This window comes from Leptodactylus fuscus, chromosome 5 (genome assembly GCF_031893055.1).
Source record: "Leptodactylus fuscus isolate aLepFus1 chromosome 5, aLepFus1.hap2, whole genome shotgun sequence".
Classification (NCBI taxonomy): Eukaryota; Metazoa; Chordata; class Amphibia; order Anura; family Leptodactylidae; genus Leptodactylus; species Leptodactylus fuscus.
In genome coordinates this window covers 36,245,702-36,264,202 of record NC_134269.1, presented here as the reverse complement: position 1 = coordinate 36,264,202, position 18,501 = coordinate 36,245,702, and the positions used below count along the sequence as shown (strand labels likewise).

The 18,501-nt window shown below is 43.2% G+C and overlaps 1 protein-coding gene across 1 annotated transcript in view; it reads left to right on the top strand.

The window, feature by feature from the left end:
* The window catches only part of NCAPH (non-SMC condensin I complex subunit H), a 35,937-nt gene that overhangs the window by 12,483 nt on the left and 4,953 nt on the right, over window positions 1-18,501 (top strand). Inside the window, exons 6-12 of the mRNA XM_075272914.1 lie at window positions 19-157; window positions 1,337-1,452; window positions 2,342-2,531; window positions 2,695-2,786; window positions 5,083-5,279; window positions 7,198-7,346; window positions 7,436-7,539. Coding sequence (XP_075129015.1) covers window positions 19-157; window positions 1,337-1,452; window positions 2,342-2,531; window positions 2,695-2,786; window positions 5,083-5,279; window positions 7,198-7,346; window positions 7,436-7,539 — 987 coding nt within the window. The remainder of the gene's footprint in view (window positions 1-18; window positions 158-1,336; window positions 1,453-2,341; window positions 2,532-2,694; window positions 2,787-5,082; window positions 5,280-7,197; window positions 7,347-7,435; window positions 7,540-18,501) is intronic.

The following is an 18,501-nucleotide window of genomic DNA, read 5'->3' as shown; positions in this document are numbered from 1 at the left end:
CCTCATCTTTCATTACAGGTTGCTGCAGGGACACTTGATGCAAGTGCCAAGATCTATGCTGTGAGGGTTGATGCGGTGCATGCTGATGTGTACAAAGTATTGGGAGGACTTGGTAAAGAGTCACAAGGACCTGAGGAATCAGAGAAGCAGGGAACTGGTATGTAGAGATACTACTATCTAAAAATACTGGCTAGTGATACAGCCGTCCCCTATCCAGTTTCTCTAGGGAATAGGACGGAGACCCGGCGGGCGGACATGGGCGCAAGTATGAACGCCCCCTAAGCCTGTTGACCAAACTTTCTTTCCAGTATATTACCCATCAATAAAGGGGAGCCTTGCCTAAAGACTAGTCATCAACCAGACCACCACATATATTAAATGATTTTTTCATTTTATACATTTAATCCCTATCCACAAGATGGGAATTACAGTAATTGTCTGATCACTGGGGTTCTGTCCCCTGGGGGTCCAACTAGACTTAAATTCTCCATGTGAATGAAGCGGCAGGTGCATCTGTGGGACTGCTGGGGCGACGATCTCTAGACAGCACTGTTTAAATGAATAGGGTCGTGGCCATCCTTGTGCACCTACTTCTTCATGAGCATGGTGCACTTAGAGAACGTCACGTCGATTTGGGACGCCCATTCAGAAAACAGGCAAAAAAAAAAAAAAAAAAACCTTTTATACTTACCTAAAGATGAGTCTGATGAATCTCATTGGACTCATCTCTGGTGCTTCATGTGCAGTTCTTAAGTGAAGCTCAGGACATACTCCCCGACTTCACTGCGCAAGTGTCACAGGTACACGGCACATGCACCAAAGGCGAGAAGACCTGTGCCGGTGTGGTTAGTTCCGCAACAGGGTGAGCATAAAGCTTTTAGCGTGGGCACCGATGGCTTTATAATGGGCCAATTTGGGATACTAAACCTTTAAGGGAAATTGAGTGTCCCCATTTTTGTGATCAGACAGGGGCTAAATTGTTCTAAAATATTCCTTTAAATGTGTGTGTGTATGTAATATGTGTGTGTGTGTGTGTGTGTGTATATGTGTATATATATATATATATATATATATATATATATATGTGTGTGTATGTATTGTTTTAACCTCGCTTGATGTGGATACGACAGCCGCACTCTATGCTTCCCTTTTCTACCTGGATCCTCCCTTATATTGTTGACTTCAATGGTATTACAGATACAAACAGTAGACCTCAATTTGCATTTGTTAGCTTCTATAAAAAAAATAAAATAAATTAAAAATCTGACAAGAGCCAAAAAGATCCGTCCCAGAGTCTGTTTTAGAGATTTATTTGTTTCTGTGCTTTATTCAACAGAAGATGCCAGTCAAGAACCTCAGACTAAGAAGCAAAGGAAAAGGCAGCATTCTGTGGAAACCATTGAGCAGAATCTTAATAACATTACTCGTTCGGCAACCGACAGGGTGGATCAGGTGTGTGCTCGCTATTCATGGGTGTAGCTATAGGAATGTACTAGTAGTTACTACTAGGCCTTGCAGGCTGAGGGGTCCCAAAGACCTCATTGTAAGTATTAGACACCAGTATTATACATTGTCCATGGTAAGTGGTTGCCTTGTTACAGATTTTGCTGGTTATGCTTTTGTCTATATTCATGATGCTACATATAACGCGTGCTTTTAAATCACTGTGTGTAAAAACTAACTTGACGCTTGGGCCACACACTACCCATTTGTATCCCACCGTGGACCCAGCCATGGCAAATGCAAATGTTTCCTGTGTGGCTAAGCCAGATAGCAACAAAAAATTGACATATGTGCTTTTCTGCAGTGTATGGATGAGATTTGCTGAAATCCCATCAATTACTCTTGCACTGTAATTCGTAGAAACTCTGTTGCAATCTTGCATGGTGTGGCCTTAAGCTAAAGGGGTTATCTTACTAATGACACTTATCCCGTATCTAGAAAATAGGGGATAAGTGTCTGAGTGCCAAGGCCCTTGCGATAACTGGAATGGAGGTCACTATGTGAGCAGTGTAGTGGCGCGTATGTATGTGCACCGCTCCACTGTCATGAGGCTGGACCTCCAACCGTCACACACTTATCCTAAATTATGCGGATATTGAAAGTATCATTAGAAGGAAACCAATCCCATAAAGGACTACTTACTATTTGGAATTTCTAGTAATGGAGTCCTAGTTGTGATAGCTTCTCAGTTTGTTTTTTCACCTTTTAGAGAAAGATTTGGGGAGGGTGAAGTACATGTAGCTACTTTATGTTATGAGAATATGGATTTGAAAGGCAGCAGTATGTGTATTGGCAAATGTGGTAGCAGCATCTTTTTTGTGTTGTCCCTTTTCTGCAGGTTGACCCCCTCTTTCAGAAAGCGGCCGCCTCCTTTGATGAGTGCAGCACGGTGGGGGTTTTCCTGACTGCTCTCCGCTGTTCTGACTACCGCAGCGAGCTGTACTTTGATGATTACTTGATCCCACTATCCACTATTGAAGAGGAAACCTTTCCTTCTTCTGCCACCATGGACACCACTGATCTGAAACGTAAGTCATCCCATCATCTTGTCCTGCTTATTTAGCCTATGGATCAGCAGGATATGAGGTATAATTGCAAATGTTCACCGATGCTTATTTACCACACTCCTTTTTATCATTTACGTATTGAAATGAAGTGTAACAAATATTTCATTATATTTCCCTCCTGCAGCTCTGGTGGCTACTTGTGCAGAAAAACGTCCATTATGTCCTTCACTCTCCAAATTTCGCTTGATGCAACTGGGTGGTGATCTTAAAGATGAGGTATAATAACAATACAATCCTGATTTATACACCTGTTAAAAAAATATATATATATTAACGTTAGATAATCTGTTTCTTTGTGCCCTGATGCCCATCTTTCGAACGTAAGAGAAAATATTTATTTTATTTTTGTTATAGATGTTTTCAGGGCTATAGATAATGATGACACATCCTTAGTATAGGTCAAGCATAGGCAACCTTTAGCACTCCAGCTGTTGTCAAACTACAACTCCCAGCATGCATACCTGCTCTGCTGTTCTTGAAACTCCCATGGAAGTGAATGGAGCATGCTGGGAGTTGTAGTTTCACAGCATCTGGAGAACCGAAGGTTGCTGACACCTGGTATAGGTGATCAGTGGGGATCTGGCACTGTGCACCCCACAGATCCAGCTCTGTTCTGTGTAGTGTCCTGGTGCACAAGTTTCAAGTTACAGATTTTTCTATTTTATGATAAGTCTTTATCCATAACCTGGAAACCTCCTTTAAAGGGATATTCCCACAAATTGACCATATTTAATTTCGTAGAAAATTGTTACCGTATATACTCGAATATAAGCTGAGGCCCCTAATTTTACTTTCAATATCTGACAATGCATGGGTAAGGTAGGGTTCACACTACCATTGGTGTCAGTTAAAAAAACAAAAACGGACACCTGTCATAACGGACAGCAACTGATGGCTATCAGTTACTTTCCGTTATATGTCCGTTGCCCAAAAACCTGACACTTACTGCATGTAGGATTTTTTTTTTGTCCACTTGAAAAAATGGACATGGTTGTAAAACGGACCCTAAAGGACACAAGATAAAATCCCATTGAAATGAATGGAAATTGCAAACGGACCAGGTAGTGCCTGTCTAAAATCTTGTCCGGATAATAGCTGCGGACACCAACAGTAGTGTGAACGGCCCCTAACAAGCCTAAGTCATAGGCAAACAGAAAGGGGGTTCCAAGCCCAAATGAAACAATTACACTATATGAAGACTTATTGGAAGGAGGAAACTGGGAAGAAGGGAATGTGCAGCGGAAGAGTTGTGGGGGGGAAATCAGGGAAATCCTTTCTCTTCAGCAGCTCTCCACAGTCCTTCAGGTTTGCATTCACATAAGATCTCTGTAGTCATGTGTCCACTGAAACATAATCCCAGGGGTACAGGCGGCAATGAAAGAGTCTTATGTATTTTTAAGGGATTTGAGGACAGTGAGGTCTCCAGGGAGAGGTGGTAAATTTCCATAAGGCCAATATGCAAGATATAGCCGTGTTCACAAAGTGTTTGAGAGAGGCCTTTTCAGTAAGCTCGTAGGGTGAGGTCTGAGACATATAGCAGAAAAAAAGCTGGGATTGCTGGCATGGGGCTCTGTACTCTCTGGAATACACGTTGTACACCATCCCAGTAGGACTGCAATATTGGGCATGCCCAGAAATTATGGAGAAGAGTGCCCTCTGCGGACCCTCCTCTCCAGCAAAGCAGAGAGGAGGCAAGAAGCATCTTATGTAGTCTGACCGAGTTTGTACCCTGTTTCCTGGTATTTACTGGCGGTAGAGAATTTATGGGCAAATTCTAGCACTCTACTATGCTGGGGAGGTGGTGGAGAAAGACAGATCTAAGGTCTTCTTCCCAGTTAGACAGGAATGGTGGGGAGAAGTCTTGAGTGGGCAAGATTAAGAGATTATAGAATTCTGACGGGGCATGTCAGAAAGAACCAACCCCAGAACACACTTTTTCAGACTGAGTCAGTGTCAGGGAAGTGTGTCAATTGTATGGTCCTCCAGGCACCATGGAGAGTCAGGCCTCTGGATTCTAGTGATTCCGTTTAAGACATCCAGGTCAGAAGCAAGTATGATCCTTTGTCGGTATCAAACCCCTTCACACCAGAAGTGGAAAGGGCCTGGGCCCATTCCCAGAGCCAGTATAGGGCTGCTTACGATTGGGAACATCGGCGACAAGGCGGGGGAAATTGCCTCCATCTGAAAGAGGTTAGTACATGCTGTTAGGGTAGGCTCTATGGTCGGATGTCTTCATGGTTGGGTGTTGTACCCAGCCAGGGGATAGAAGATGATGAGACCTTAGTGACTGCTCCAAAACCACCCATAACGTGGTCGACACAGTCTGAAAGAGTATTGAGTGATGCTTCCTAACGTTTTAGTAGATATTGTAATTTGTTGTCCCAGTGCCTAGTTTCTATTCTATACCGCTCCATCATACTCCGCTGCAGTGTGAAGTGGGGTCTCCTACTCTGATTTATGACTGGTTGCCAGACTCCTGATAAGACACCAACTTCTTGCTTTTATTTTGCAGACCATTTCTACTTTAACTGATAAATACAAGGAAAGCGACCATGCCTTTGACATAAATGCTGAAGTGGAGGATGATGGTCCTGAGCCTGCGGGTCCTGAAATGGATGATTTTGATGCAGATATGTGTGACGGGAATGAAGCAGAAGACGTCGGACAGTTCTCAGAACAGCGTGAAGCTTGTAGAGCGGACAGGAAGGGGTATGCTCCATCTTCTTACACTGAAGTGCTGATCTTCTAGTCTTTCTGGAACATTCTGCATAGAATGAGGCTTGTTTATGGATGAAAGTGTCATCTTGGTATCATGTAAACCAGCGGTGCTAAGGAGGAGTGGTCCGCACTATGGACTTCACTATCTTCATACAAATTGGGGTGTATTATTTTTGGGAAGAGAATTAAGCGAATCTTATTTCGTAATCTACACTCTGAGGGCTTTTAATCTCCAGTGTTCATTGTCAGTGACTGACAGGCTTCCCCCTGTATTTACATGAGGGTAAAAAAGAAGAATGGTTACAGTCTTGGCACAGCTAATGAAAACCGTATAATAACTGTCCTTGTGATCTGTATCCAAGGAACAATATTACTTATTTTCAGGGTAATATCCTTAGTGAAACTGCTGTAGGGAATTACGTTAATACTTAATGTTAGCAATAACGTATTCCTGCGGATTCACAAGTATTCTGCTTTATCACCTCCAAAGATGAATGAGCCTCATCTAAAGCAGCTTCTGATAAAGATTAATGGAGAGAATTAAAGGAGTATTTAGAGGTTTTATATGCCACAGATGTCTTATCGGTAACAGGATTTTCATATATTATGAGAAAAGAAATCCCATGGCCCCTATTGCTTATTAGAACCCAGTAGCGAAAGGGAAAAAGAATTGGGGAGAGGGTGATTTTCAGTTGTCAGACCCAGTGTAATATTCATCACTATTTTAAAGAGATCCTATCATTGAATACCCTTTTTTTTCTTCCTAACACGTAGCAATAGCCTTAAGAAAGGCTATTCTTCTCCTATCTTTAGATATCTTCTCCGCGCCGCCGTTCGGTAGAAATCTGGGTTTTCTTCTGTATGCAAATGAGTTCTCTCTCAGCACTCTCTCTCGCAAGAGAACTCTCCAACACAGCCTTTCTTCTTCCATCCTGGGTTTCAATTTTCTAGGCATGTGCAGTTGGGTCTTGGACAAAGCTGACTTCACGTGCCCACGCCCACAACAAAATGGCCGCTTACACAGTCAGCTGGTGCAAGCGGCCATTTTCTTGTGGTCATGGGCATATGCAGTCTGCGCTGCCCGAGGCCCAATGGCAGAAGAAGACACAGGGAGAGAGCGTTCCAGTAGAAGATAGAGGCGTCACTGGAGAGTTCTCTCGCAGCATTGGGGAAACCTCCAGTAATGTTTGAGCGCTGAGGACCGCCCCCAGTGCTGCGAGATAACGCATTTGCATACAGAAGAAAAGCCGGATTTCTACCGAGTGGCAGCGCGGAGAAGACATTTAAAGGTAGGTAAGAATAGCCTTTCTTAAGACTACTCCTACGTGTTAGGCAGAAAAAAAGCGTATCCAATCATAGGATCCCTTTAAAGAGGACCTATCTGGTCCTCAAGAATGTGCTGTATTACATATCACTAGAAAGAAGACCATGTGCTGCTTTAAGGGTAGGTCTTCAATATCATAGTTCTGGAAAATCCCCTTTGTGCACAAGTGTGAGTCTTCAGAATCTTGCACTTTGCTCACATATACGTTCAATGGTTCTTTCAGGAGCTTCATTGGGGTTCTCTTCATTTTCTATATCAACAATAGTGTTCTTAAAGGATCGATCACATCATAATGGCTCTCGCTATGTACTAAGGTCTTTAGTGTTACTATATCATGACATGCTTTATGCTAATGTTACACTTGGCCTATTATAATATAAAATCTTTATGCAATGGCTGCTCTGCTACTATAGTAATAGATGTGGGTAGCCTGCTAGGGCTACATTGCAGTATGTTGTAGCTATTTTAGTTTCCTCTGACAGACCAGAAAAATGGAGTGGCAATGCTAGAGTGAAACTAGCGTAAACCTATAACTATTTAATTTCTCTCAAATTTAATCATGATTCCAATTTTTTTTTATTCTAGGTCACAAATTACTAAAATAGCAGAAGCGGACATCGGTACCATGTGCCTTCAGCTGTCATCCTGTCCTGGAGAGTATTCCTACTTCAGTCCCCGCACCATGTCCATGTGGGCCGGGCCTGAACACTGGCGTTTCCGACCAAGACAGAAAAGTAAGTGATTTCCTGTGTGGTTTTGGTGATGCCTATAACCAGTCAAGAGGATTTTCGGTAATTGATCTCTCCATTTTACCTTTAACCAGTTGAGGTTGCTGGTGACAAGCAGAAAGTCAAGAAGTCGAAGAAAGTCTTTGTACTTGACTTTGAAGAGGATATTGACTTCGAGGTTCATTTTCGAAAGACTAGAGTAAGTCTTAATGTCTCCTGTTTGGTCTGTAGTATTAGTGATTAGAGATGAGCGAACACTAAAATGTTCGAGGTTCGAAATTCGATTCGAACAGCCGCTCACTGTTCGAGTGTTCGAATGGGTTTCGAACCCCATTATAGTCTATGGGGAACATAAACTCGTTAAGGGGGAAACCCAAATTCGTGTCTGGAGGGTCACCAAGTCCACTATGACACCCCAGGAAATGATACCAACACCCTGGAATGACACTGGGACAGCAGCGGAAGCATGTCTGGGGGCATAAAAGTCACTTTATTTCATGGAAATCCCTGTCAGTTTGCGATTTTCGCAAGCTAACTTTTCCCCATAGAAATGCATTGGCCAGTGCTGATTGGCCAGAGTACGGAACTCGACCAATCAGCGCTGGCTCTGCTGGAGGAGGCGGAGTCTAAGATAGCTCCACACCAGTCTCCATTCAGGTCCGACCTTAGACTCCGCCTCCTCCGGCAGAGCCAGCGCTGATTGGCCGAAGGCTGGCCAATGCATTCCTATGCGAATGCAGACTTAGCAGTGCTGAGTCAGTTTTGCTCAACTACACATCTGATGCACACTCGGCACTGCTACATCAGATGTAGCAATCTGATGTAGCAGAGCCGAGGGTGCACTAGAACCCCTGTGCAAACTCAGTTCACGCTAATAGAATGCATTGGCCAGCGCTGATTGGCCAATGCATTCTATTAGCCCGATGAAGTAGAGCTGAATGTGTGTGCTAAGCACACACATTCAGCACTGCTTCATCAAGCCAATACAATGCATTAGCCAGTGCTGATTGGCCAGAGTACGGAATTCGGCCAATCAGCGCTGGCTCTGCTGGAGGAGGCGGAGTCTAAGATCGCTCCACACCAGTCTCCATTCAGGTCCGACCTTAGACTCCGCCTCCTCCGGCAGAGCCAGCGCTGATTGGCCGAAGGCTGGCCAATGCATTCCTATGCGAATGCAGACTTAGCAGTGCTGAGTCAGTTTTGCTCAACTACACATCTGATGCACACTCGGCACTGCTACATCAGATGTAGCAATCTGATGTAGCAGAGCCGAGGGTGCACTAGAACCCCTGTGCAAACTCAGTTCACGCTAATAGAATGCATTGGCCAGCGCTGATTGGCCAATGCATTCTATTAGCCCGATGAAGTAGAGCTGAATGTGTGTGCTAAGCACACACATTCAGCACTGCTTCATCAAGCCAATACAATGCATTAGCCAGTGCTGATTGGCCAGAGTACGGAATTCGGCCAATCAGCGCTGGCTCTGCCGGAGGAGGCGGAGTCTAAGGTCGGACCTGAATGGAGACTGGTGTGGAGCGATCTTAGACTCCGCCTCCTCCAGCAGAGCCAGCGCTGATTGGTCGAGTTCCGTACTCTGGCCAATCAGCGCTGGCCAATGCATTCTATTAGCCCGATGAAGTAGAGCTGAATGTGTGTGCTTAGCACACACATTCAGCTCTACTTCATCAGGCTAATAGAATACATTGGCCAATCAGCGCTGGCCAATGCATTCTATTAGCTTGATGAAGCAGAGTGTGCACAAGGGTTCAAGCGCACCCTCGGCTCTGATGTAGCAGAGCTGAGGGTGCACAAGGGTTCAAGTGCACCCTCGGCTCTCCTACATCAGAGCCGAGGGTGCGCTTGAACCCTTGTGCAGCCTCGGCTCTGCTACATCAGAGCCGAGGGTGCGCTTGAACCCTTGTGCACACTCTGCTTCATCAAGCTAATAGAATGCATTGGCCAGCACTGATTGGCCAGAGTACGGAATTCGGCCAATCAGCGCTGGCCAATGCATCCCTATGGGAAAAAGTTTATCTCACAAAAATCACAATTACACACCCGATAGAGCCCCAAAAAGTTATTTTTAATAACATTCCCCCCTAAATAAAGGTTATCCCTAGCTATCCCTGCCTGTACAGCTATCCCTGTCTCATAGTCACAAAGTTCACATTCTCATATGACCCGGATTTGAAATCCACTATTCGTCTAAAATGGAGGTCACCTGATTTCGGCAGCCAATGACTTTTTTCCAATTTTTTTCAATGCCCCCAGTGTCGTAGTTCCTGTCCCACCTCCCCTGCGCTGTTATTGGTGCAAAAAAGGCGCCAGGGAAGGTGGGAGGGGAATCGAATTTTGGCGCACTTTACCACGTGGTGTTCGATTCGATTCGAACATGGCGAACACCCTGATATCCGATCGAACATGTGTTCGATAGAACACTGTTCGCTCATCTCTATTAGTGATCATTGATGTCATGGACCAGAAATATTCGGGGGCAAATCACACCAGTTTTTTCAAAGTTTAGATAAGACATCAAACTCTAGATGAGATGTAATATCCCTCCTCCTCTATAGTAAGCCATACAATGACCATCTTTGTGAATATCCCACCACTGCTCATGTAAGTATACGGCTGTTACCTGTAACACTTCGTGTAGGAGCAACTGGGTTAATAGAGAGGAGACAAGTTAGAAAAATCCCAGCTAATATCTGTAGGATTCATGTACAAGTGTACAGAACCCAATGGACTTGTTTCTGACAGGTTTCTTTAGTCTTTGATGTTCATGGACACGACACGCACAGCACAATGGGGCAGACGTCTTAATCTTTTCTAACTTAGTGTAGACTTAGACCAAAGTGGCTTATGCTGGATGATAAGTTTTGTGCATCTTTAGACCCTTCTGTTAATGTTACACCCACCTCGTATTTTGACATATTTTGGCTTGTCTTAAGCCATGCCCACTTTATTGCTAAGCCACGTCCCCCCATTGCAAATGGGGTGTAGAAAGTATCTAAAGAATCTAATACATGTGCTGCAAAGCATGCCTCCTAAATTTCACAGTAATTTTGTACTTTTATATGTATTCTAGGGAAATGAGTGATTTAGAACTTATTTATTTTATTTTTTTATTATACTGTGTGTGTGTATATATATATATATATATATATATATATATATATATATATATATATATATTTTATAAGTTTTTTTTTCTCGCTATTTTATTTTTATTTCTTTTTACTTAAACTGCAGTGTTTTTAGCTGCAATACACTGTGTGAGACCTAAGCCTAAGACATAGTCAGACAAGACAAAAAATATCAGAGAACATCAAAGATTTATTTTATATGAAAGAACCCTTTAAGATGTCATCTATGTCCTCAGATCCTAAAAAGACAAAGGGTAATAATAATTGATGATCTCGCTCATCTGATATTCTTCATGTCCGTTCAGTCTCCTGCCTGTTTATTAATTTGAGCTTCTTTGACTACAATGAAACGACATCTGATCGGTGGTAGCGGCTTAGAGATGCCGAGCTCTGTTTTAGGACTTGATGTTTCTACTGGTGGCAGGATGGAGAACTTCTTATTTCCAGTGATATGTGGAGATATCATCTCTAGGTCTCTCACCTCTACTTGTATGGCCACCGTGACTTGTACTACTGGATCTGTACCAGTGCTTTTTGAGGTGGTTGGTATTTCCCCAAAGTCGTCCTCGCTTACTTGGGTCCCAACGCTCCTGTACTTTGAGTCCTGTACCTCAGTCTTTGTCAGTCTTAATTTTTGGCGGAAATAATCCAGGAAGCTGTCTTGTTCAGGAGTTGCATTGGTTGCGATGATGTCAGCCTTGCTCCTGTTCTGATGTTTCCAGAATCTTGTCCTTGTTCTTGCTGGGACTTTAGCCTCTTTCAATGAAGGGCCAGGGATGGGATCACATGACCCATCCAGACATTGTTCGTTCTTGGACTTGCAGCATCCAAACAGGTTCCATCTTCTGCTCTTCTTCCCAGAGCCCTGGGATTGAGCGGTTAGATGCTTACGCAGTCTATCCATTTATAGATAATCTGATCAGTAAAAGTAATGAAGTTTGTATTCTCAGCACTTCTCTCTCCTCTCTTCCTTCTCTCTCCTACAAAACCCTCAGAGCAGTTGAGGTAGAACATAGAATTATATAGCAGTGACCGGTGACATCACAATAGGCTTGTAGCATGGCGACACTGCGGTGACATCACGATAGGCTTCATGATACTGTGAGGGCCTGATGTGGCACTGGATGACTAATAATATTAGATTATAATTTGATAATAAAAAAATAAAACCTCTGCACCTTAGTATTGTCATTGCAATGCTTAATTGTAATGAAACATTTACATTTCTCCAGTTTTTTATGTGTGTGTGTGTGTATATATATATATAATTTTTTATTTTTTTTATTTTTATTTAATACATATTCTTACTTGTACAATATAATATCAGTTATTATATCCTTTTTAAGCAGTTAAACACTAGGCAGTTTTCCTTGTTCATGACTAGACCAGGGCCAGTTTTAGACAAAATGGGGCCCTGGGCAAAATTAAGTGGGGCCCCAAATAATGAAATATTGTACATACAACATAGTTATATTCTGTTAATTCAATGTGCCACAGTGCCTATTACTGGTACTTACAGGGGTGTTCTTAATGTCTTTTAAGTGGTTGCTTGTAAATTTGTATGTTTTTTTGGTTTGTTTTGTCTAGGCAAACTAGTTGCTTCTGTGCTTTATCTTTAAAGATCAGGGGCAGGAGCAACAAGGCACATGCCCTTCCCCACGCTAAAAAATATTTATATACATACAGAGTTATCAAATAGGACTGCTATACCAGGACTAAATACTGTCATGTCACCCCCTGACAGCTATACCAGGACTAAAGATCATCATGTCAGCCACTGATCGCTATACCAGGACTAAATACCGACACGTCAACAGATATACCAGGACTAAATACTGTCACATCACCCGCTGACCGCTATACCAGGACTAAATACTGTCATGCCACCTGCTATACTAGGACTAAATATTGTGACATCACCCGCTGACCGCTATACCAGGACTAAATACTGTCACGCCACCTGCTATACTAGGACTAAATACTGTCACATCAGCCACTGACCTCTATACCAGGACTAAATATTGTCACGCCACCTGCTATACCAGGACTAAATACTGTCATGTCAGCCACACTACCAGATTCCCCAACCAGAGACCTGATGGAGGTGAAGTGCATTTAAAGAGAACCTTTCATGTCTTCAGAGATGTGCGGTATTATATATTGCTGGAGATATTTGTGCAGTTAATTTCGGCACCAATATCTTTCCACTGTTGGAAAGTTGAGCCTTCCAGGCTAGCGTCATTGCTGGGTGGTAAAAACGCCCTCAAGGCTATGGAAGAATACAGTCAGGAGGGCGATCCTCACAGCCCAGGAATGACGCTGAGCTATACGACCCGCTTTTCTGATAGTAAAGAGATATTTCTGCCAAAATTAATGGCACCGATTTCTCCATCACCAGGGCCCATACCGTGAAAGCTGGCAGTGCAGTGAATTCAGTGCACTGCATCTTTCTAGTAGTATATAGTACCAGGTATCTCTGAGGACATGAAAGGTCAGCTTTAGGCTGAGGTCCCATGATGTGGAAACGCAGCTTTTTTTTTTTGTTGTTGTTGCAGATTTTGATTTAAAAAAAACACTGTGGTGAAAAAAATAGCAGTGAATCACATTGGTTTTTTTTTCCAGAGTGTTTTTTATTGAGCTTTTGATGCATTTTTCCCTCCCCCTATTAAATACATGTGGAAATGCCCTGCCATGGTTTTTTAAGCGCGCACATTGTAGAATTTGCAGCTCTGTCACATCTTTTTGTGTAAAAGGTAAATTGAATACATTTCCCTCATCTTGCTGGTTCTGTACAACACATCCTTTTTTCCCCGCAGTAGCCAAAACACTGTTTCTGCAATGTGGGGCTCAGCCTAAGGGTAAGGCCCCACATTGTAGAAACGCAACTTTTTTGTTGCTGCGTTTATTCTGAACCAATGACAGGAGTGGATTGAGCAGAAGGGAGACATACAGTAGAAGAAGGTTCTAGATATTTCCCATTCCTTTTGTAGCCATTCTTGGCTTTGGCTTAAAAAATTAAAGCGAAATCTGCAACAACAATGCTGCTATTCCACAACATGGGGCCTCAGCCTTAGAGGAGCAGCACACGACCAGCGACATACTGTCCTGTAGTGTAATGGACATGGGGCAGAATGTCGCCAGGTGTCCTAGTGTCATAGATGGCTGCACAGTCCCACTGTCAGCATGAAGTCCAAGTCAGTAAATCTGGCTGACATACGGACCGGGTCTCACAGGGTCGTGGGCTGCTCCCCTTAGGCCTCCCGCACACAAACGCTATGGATGTGGTTTTCACTGATGTATACATTAAAATTGAACTGACAGGACCATAAATGCAGACATATATAGGACATATATTTGCAGCTCTTCAATTTGGCCCAGACATACGGCCGCAAAAACAACAGGCGTGTATATGGGTCCATTCAAGTATAAAAGCCATTACTTTTATCCACAATTGTGAATACAAAGTCTGGTCATGTGCATTACAGCTTAGTAACTCCATGGGGATCATAGTAATTGTAGTTAACCCCATCATGTCCCTCACATTAACCCCCTGTGTGCCTCATATAAGAGTTACTTATATGTGAGAGACATGGAGGTAATAATAAGGTATCTTCATTATTAGTACCACCATATGTCTCTCATATTATTAACCCTTATTTGAGGTACACGGGTTAATGTGAGGGACATGATGGGGTTAATTGTTATAATGTGAGGCACATGGGAAAACTAAATTAATAACCTCAAATGCCTGACATTAATGGGCATAGTAATAGGCACAGCAGGTACCTGGTGTTTTTTTTACTTTCCCTTTACCTCAGAGCTCTCCTCGGCTCCTTCTCCTCTGTGCAGGATGTAATGGCAGGAGCTCAGCAGGGTCCTTGTGCTGTATAGGGATAAGCCCCGCCTCCTGGGCTCTCACTTCTCTGATTGGTGGGCAGGGGGCAGCCAGAGAAGGGGCGCCCTCTCTATCAATATCTGCAGCAGGTTGCCGACCCCTGCATTAGCCAATGCTGCAGTTGCACATGGTGTCCTCCCGACATATACATTCTCTATATTAATAGGGAAAGTATTCCACTGCCAGGGGGCCCCTGTATGTGCCGGGGCCCTGGGCAATTGCCCAGTTTGCCCCATCCCCCCCCCCCAACGCTGTATTAGACTTGATGTGAGAACTTTACTATGGGGAGTTTCTTTTATTTTTTCTTACATGGGTCTCTAATTTTCTTTTTATAGTTGTATTTTATTGTTATTTTTATTAAATACTTGCGGTACCTTCTGCTACCAGGCCAGAAATGCAGACACACTTTTTTTTTTTTTTTTTTTTTTTTTTTATGTAGATTGTGAGCCCCACATAGAGCTCACAATGTACATTTTTTCCCTATCAGTATGTCTTTGGAATATAGGATGGAAATCCATGCAAACACGGGGAGAACATACAAACTCCTTGCAGATGGTTTTTTGCCCTTGGTGGGATTTGAACACCAGGACCCCAGCGCTGCAAGGCTGCAGTGCTAACCACTGAGTCACCGTGTGGCCCCCATGCAGACACACTTTGGGTGCAGGCCTGAGCTTACGTGGCCACGTCTCCTGGCATGTGAGGGGACGGGGTCTGGAGAGCCAGGGAGCAGAGGCTGCGTTCCTGACTTGCTAGCAGAAGTACCGTGAGTACTTCTGCAGTTTGAAATTCCAGCTGCCGCCCACCTTGACTCGAGTATAAGCCGAGGGGGGCTTTTTCAGCACAAAAACCTGGCTTATACTCGAGTATATACGGTAAGTCTATTGTGAAAACGCAGCAAGTGGTTTTGGTGCAGTATTTTATTTTATTTTTTTTTTAATCACTTAAACTGCAGTGTTTTTAGCTGCAATACACTGTGTGAGACCTAAGCCTAAGACATAGTCAGACAAGACAAAAAATATCAGAGAACATCAAAGATTTATTGTATATGAAAGAACCCTTTAAGATGTCATCTATGTCCTCCGATCCTAAAAAGACAAAGGGTAATAATGATTGATGATCTCGCTCATCTGATATTCTTCACGTCCGTTCAGTCTCCTGCCCGTTTATCAGTTGGAGCTTCTTTGACTACAATGAAACGACATCTGATCGGTGGTAGCGGCTTCGAGATGCCGAGCTCTGTTTTAGGACTTGATGTTTCTACTGGTGGCAGGATGGAGAGCTTCTTATTTCCAGTGATATGTGGAGATATCATCTCTAGGTCTCTCACCTCTACTTGTATGGCCACCGTGACTTGTACTACTGGATCTGTACCAGTGCTTTTTGAGGTGGTTGGTATTTCCCCAAAGTCGTCCTCGCTTACTTGGGTCCCAACGCTCCTGTACTTTGAGTCCTGTACCTCAGTCTTTGTCAGTCTTAATTTTTGGCAGAAATAATCCAGGAAGCTGTCTTGTTCAGGAGTTGCATTGGTTGCGATGATGTCAGCCTTGCTCCTGTTCTGATGTTTCCAGAATCTTGTCCTTGTTCTTGCTGGGGCTTTAGCCTCTTTCAATGAAGGGCCAGGGATGGGATCACATGACCCATCCAGACATTGTTCATTCTTGGACTTGCAGCATCCAAACAGGTTCCATCTTCTGCTCGTCTTCCCAGAGCCCTGGGATTGAGCAGTTAGATGCTTACGCAGTCTATCCATTTATAGATAATCTGATGAGTAAAAGTAATGAAGTTTGTGTTCTCAGCTTCGCAGTTGCGGTAGAACATGGTATTATATAGCAGTGACCGGTGACATCACAATAGGCTTGTAGCATGGCGACACTGCGGTGACATCACAATAGACTTCATGATACTGTGAGAGCCTGATGTGGCACTGGATGACTGATAATATTATATTATAATTTCATAATAAAAAAATAAAACATCCGCACCTTAGTGTTGTCATTGCAATGTTTAAATGTAATGAAACATTTACATTTCTCCAGAGATATATATATATATATATATATATATATATATATATATATATATATATATATATATATATATATATATGTGTGTGTATATATATATACACACACACACACTCACTCACCGGCCACTTTACACCGGTACACCTGTCCAACTGCTCGTTAACAATTAATTTCTAATCAGCCAATCACATGGCGGCAACTCAGTGCATTTAGGCATGTAGACATGGTCAAGACAATCTCCTGCAGTTCAAACCGAGCATCAGTATGGGGAAGAAAGGTGATTTGAGTGCCTTTGAACGTGGCATGGTTGTTGGTGCCAGAAGGGCTGGTCTGAGTATTTCAGAAACTGCTGATCTACTGGGATTTTCACGCACAACCATCTCTAGGGTTTACAGAGAATGGTCCGAAAAAGAAAAAACATCCAGTGAGCGGCAGTTCTGTGGGCGGAAATGCGTTGTTGATGCCAGAGGTCAGAGGAGAATGGCCAGACTGGTTCGAGCTGATAGAAAGGCAACAGTGACTCAAATAGCCACCCGTTACAACCAAGGTAGCCAGAAGAGCATCTCTGAACGCACAGTACGTCGAACCTTGAGGCAGATGGGCTACAGCAGCAGAAGACCACACCGGGTGCCACTCCTTTCAGCTAAGAACAGGAAACTGAGGCTACAATTTGCACAAGCTCATCGAAATTGGACAATTGAAGATTGGAAAAACGTTGCCTGGTCTGATGAGTCTCGATTTCTGCTGCGACATTCGGATGGTAGGGTCAGAATTTGGCGTCAACAACATGAAAGCATGGATCCATCCTGCCTTGTATCAACGGTTCAGGCTGGTGGTGGTGGTGTCATGGTGTGGGGAATATTTTCTTGGCACTCTTTGGGCCCCTTGGTACCAATTGAGCATCGTTGCAACGCCAAAGCCTACCTGAGTATTGTTGCTGACCATGTCCATCCCTTTATGACCACAATGTACCCAACATCTGATGGCTACTTTCAGCAGGATAATGCGCCATGTCATAAAGCTGGAATCATCTCAGACTGGTTTCTTGAACATGACAATGAGTTCACTGTACTCCAATGGCCTCCACAGTCACCAGATCTCAATCCAATAGAGCATCTTTGGGATGTGGTGGAACGGGAGATTCGCATCATGGATGTGCAGCCGACAAATCTGCGGCAACTGTGTGATGCCATCATGTCAATATGGACCAAAATCTCTGAGGAATGCTTCCAGCGCCTTGTTGAATCTATGCCACGAAGAATTGAGGCAGTTCTGAAGGCAAAAGGGGGTCCAACCCGTTACTAACATGGTGTACCTAATAAAGTGGCCGGTGAGTGTATGTGTGTGTGTGTATATATATATATATATGTATATATATATATATATATATATATATATATATATATAGTGTGTATAATTTTTTTTTTTAATTTTTTCTTAATACATATTCTTACTTGCATAATATCAATTATTATATCCTTTCTAAGCAGTTAAACACTGGGCAGTTTTCTGTGGCCCTGGGCAATTGCCCAGTTTGCTCCCCTCCTAACGCCGCCCTGGATTCCCTGTGAAAACCTGAGTATGCGGAGTTTCTTTTTGTTTTTTTTCTTACATGGGTCTATATTTTTCTTTTTATAGTTGTATTTTATTATTATTTTTATTATTCAGAATGATGTCAATTTAAAAAAAAAAAAAAAAAAAATTCTATAGTTATTTGTGGCACAAAATTCCAACAACTGTTTTCCTGCTCCATTACGTTATTATATAGGGCTTATACAGTTTTGTGGCGGTAGTCGGTGAAGCTTGAAGCTGTAGTGAGGGATTTTTGGGTTTTTCTTGTGAATCCAGCCTGGGCAAGATAAACATCTGCGCTGGAAACTCCATTAGAGTGATCGCCGGACAAAAAAGTGCTGCTTGTCCGACGGTTTGAGTTTGAAGCAATTGACACCCGACTGATCCCATTATAGTGATAAGTAGAAATGAGCGAGTACTGTTCGGATCAGCCGATCCGAACAGCACGCTCGCATAGAAATGAATGGATGTAGCCGGCACACGGGGGGTTAAGCGCGCCGGCTACGTCCAAGCGGAAGTACCAG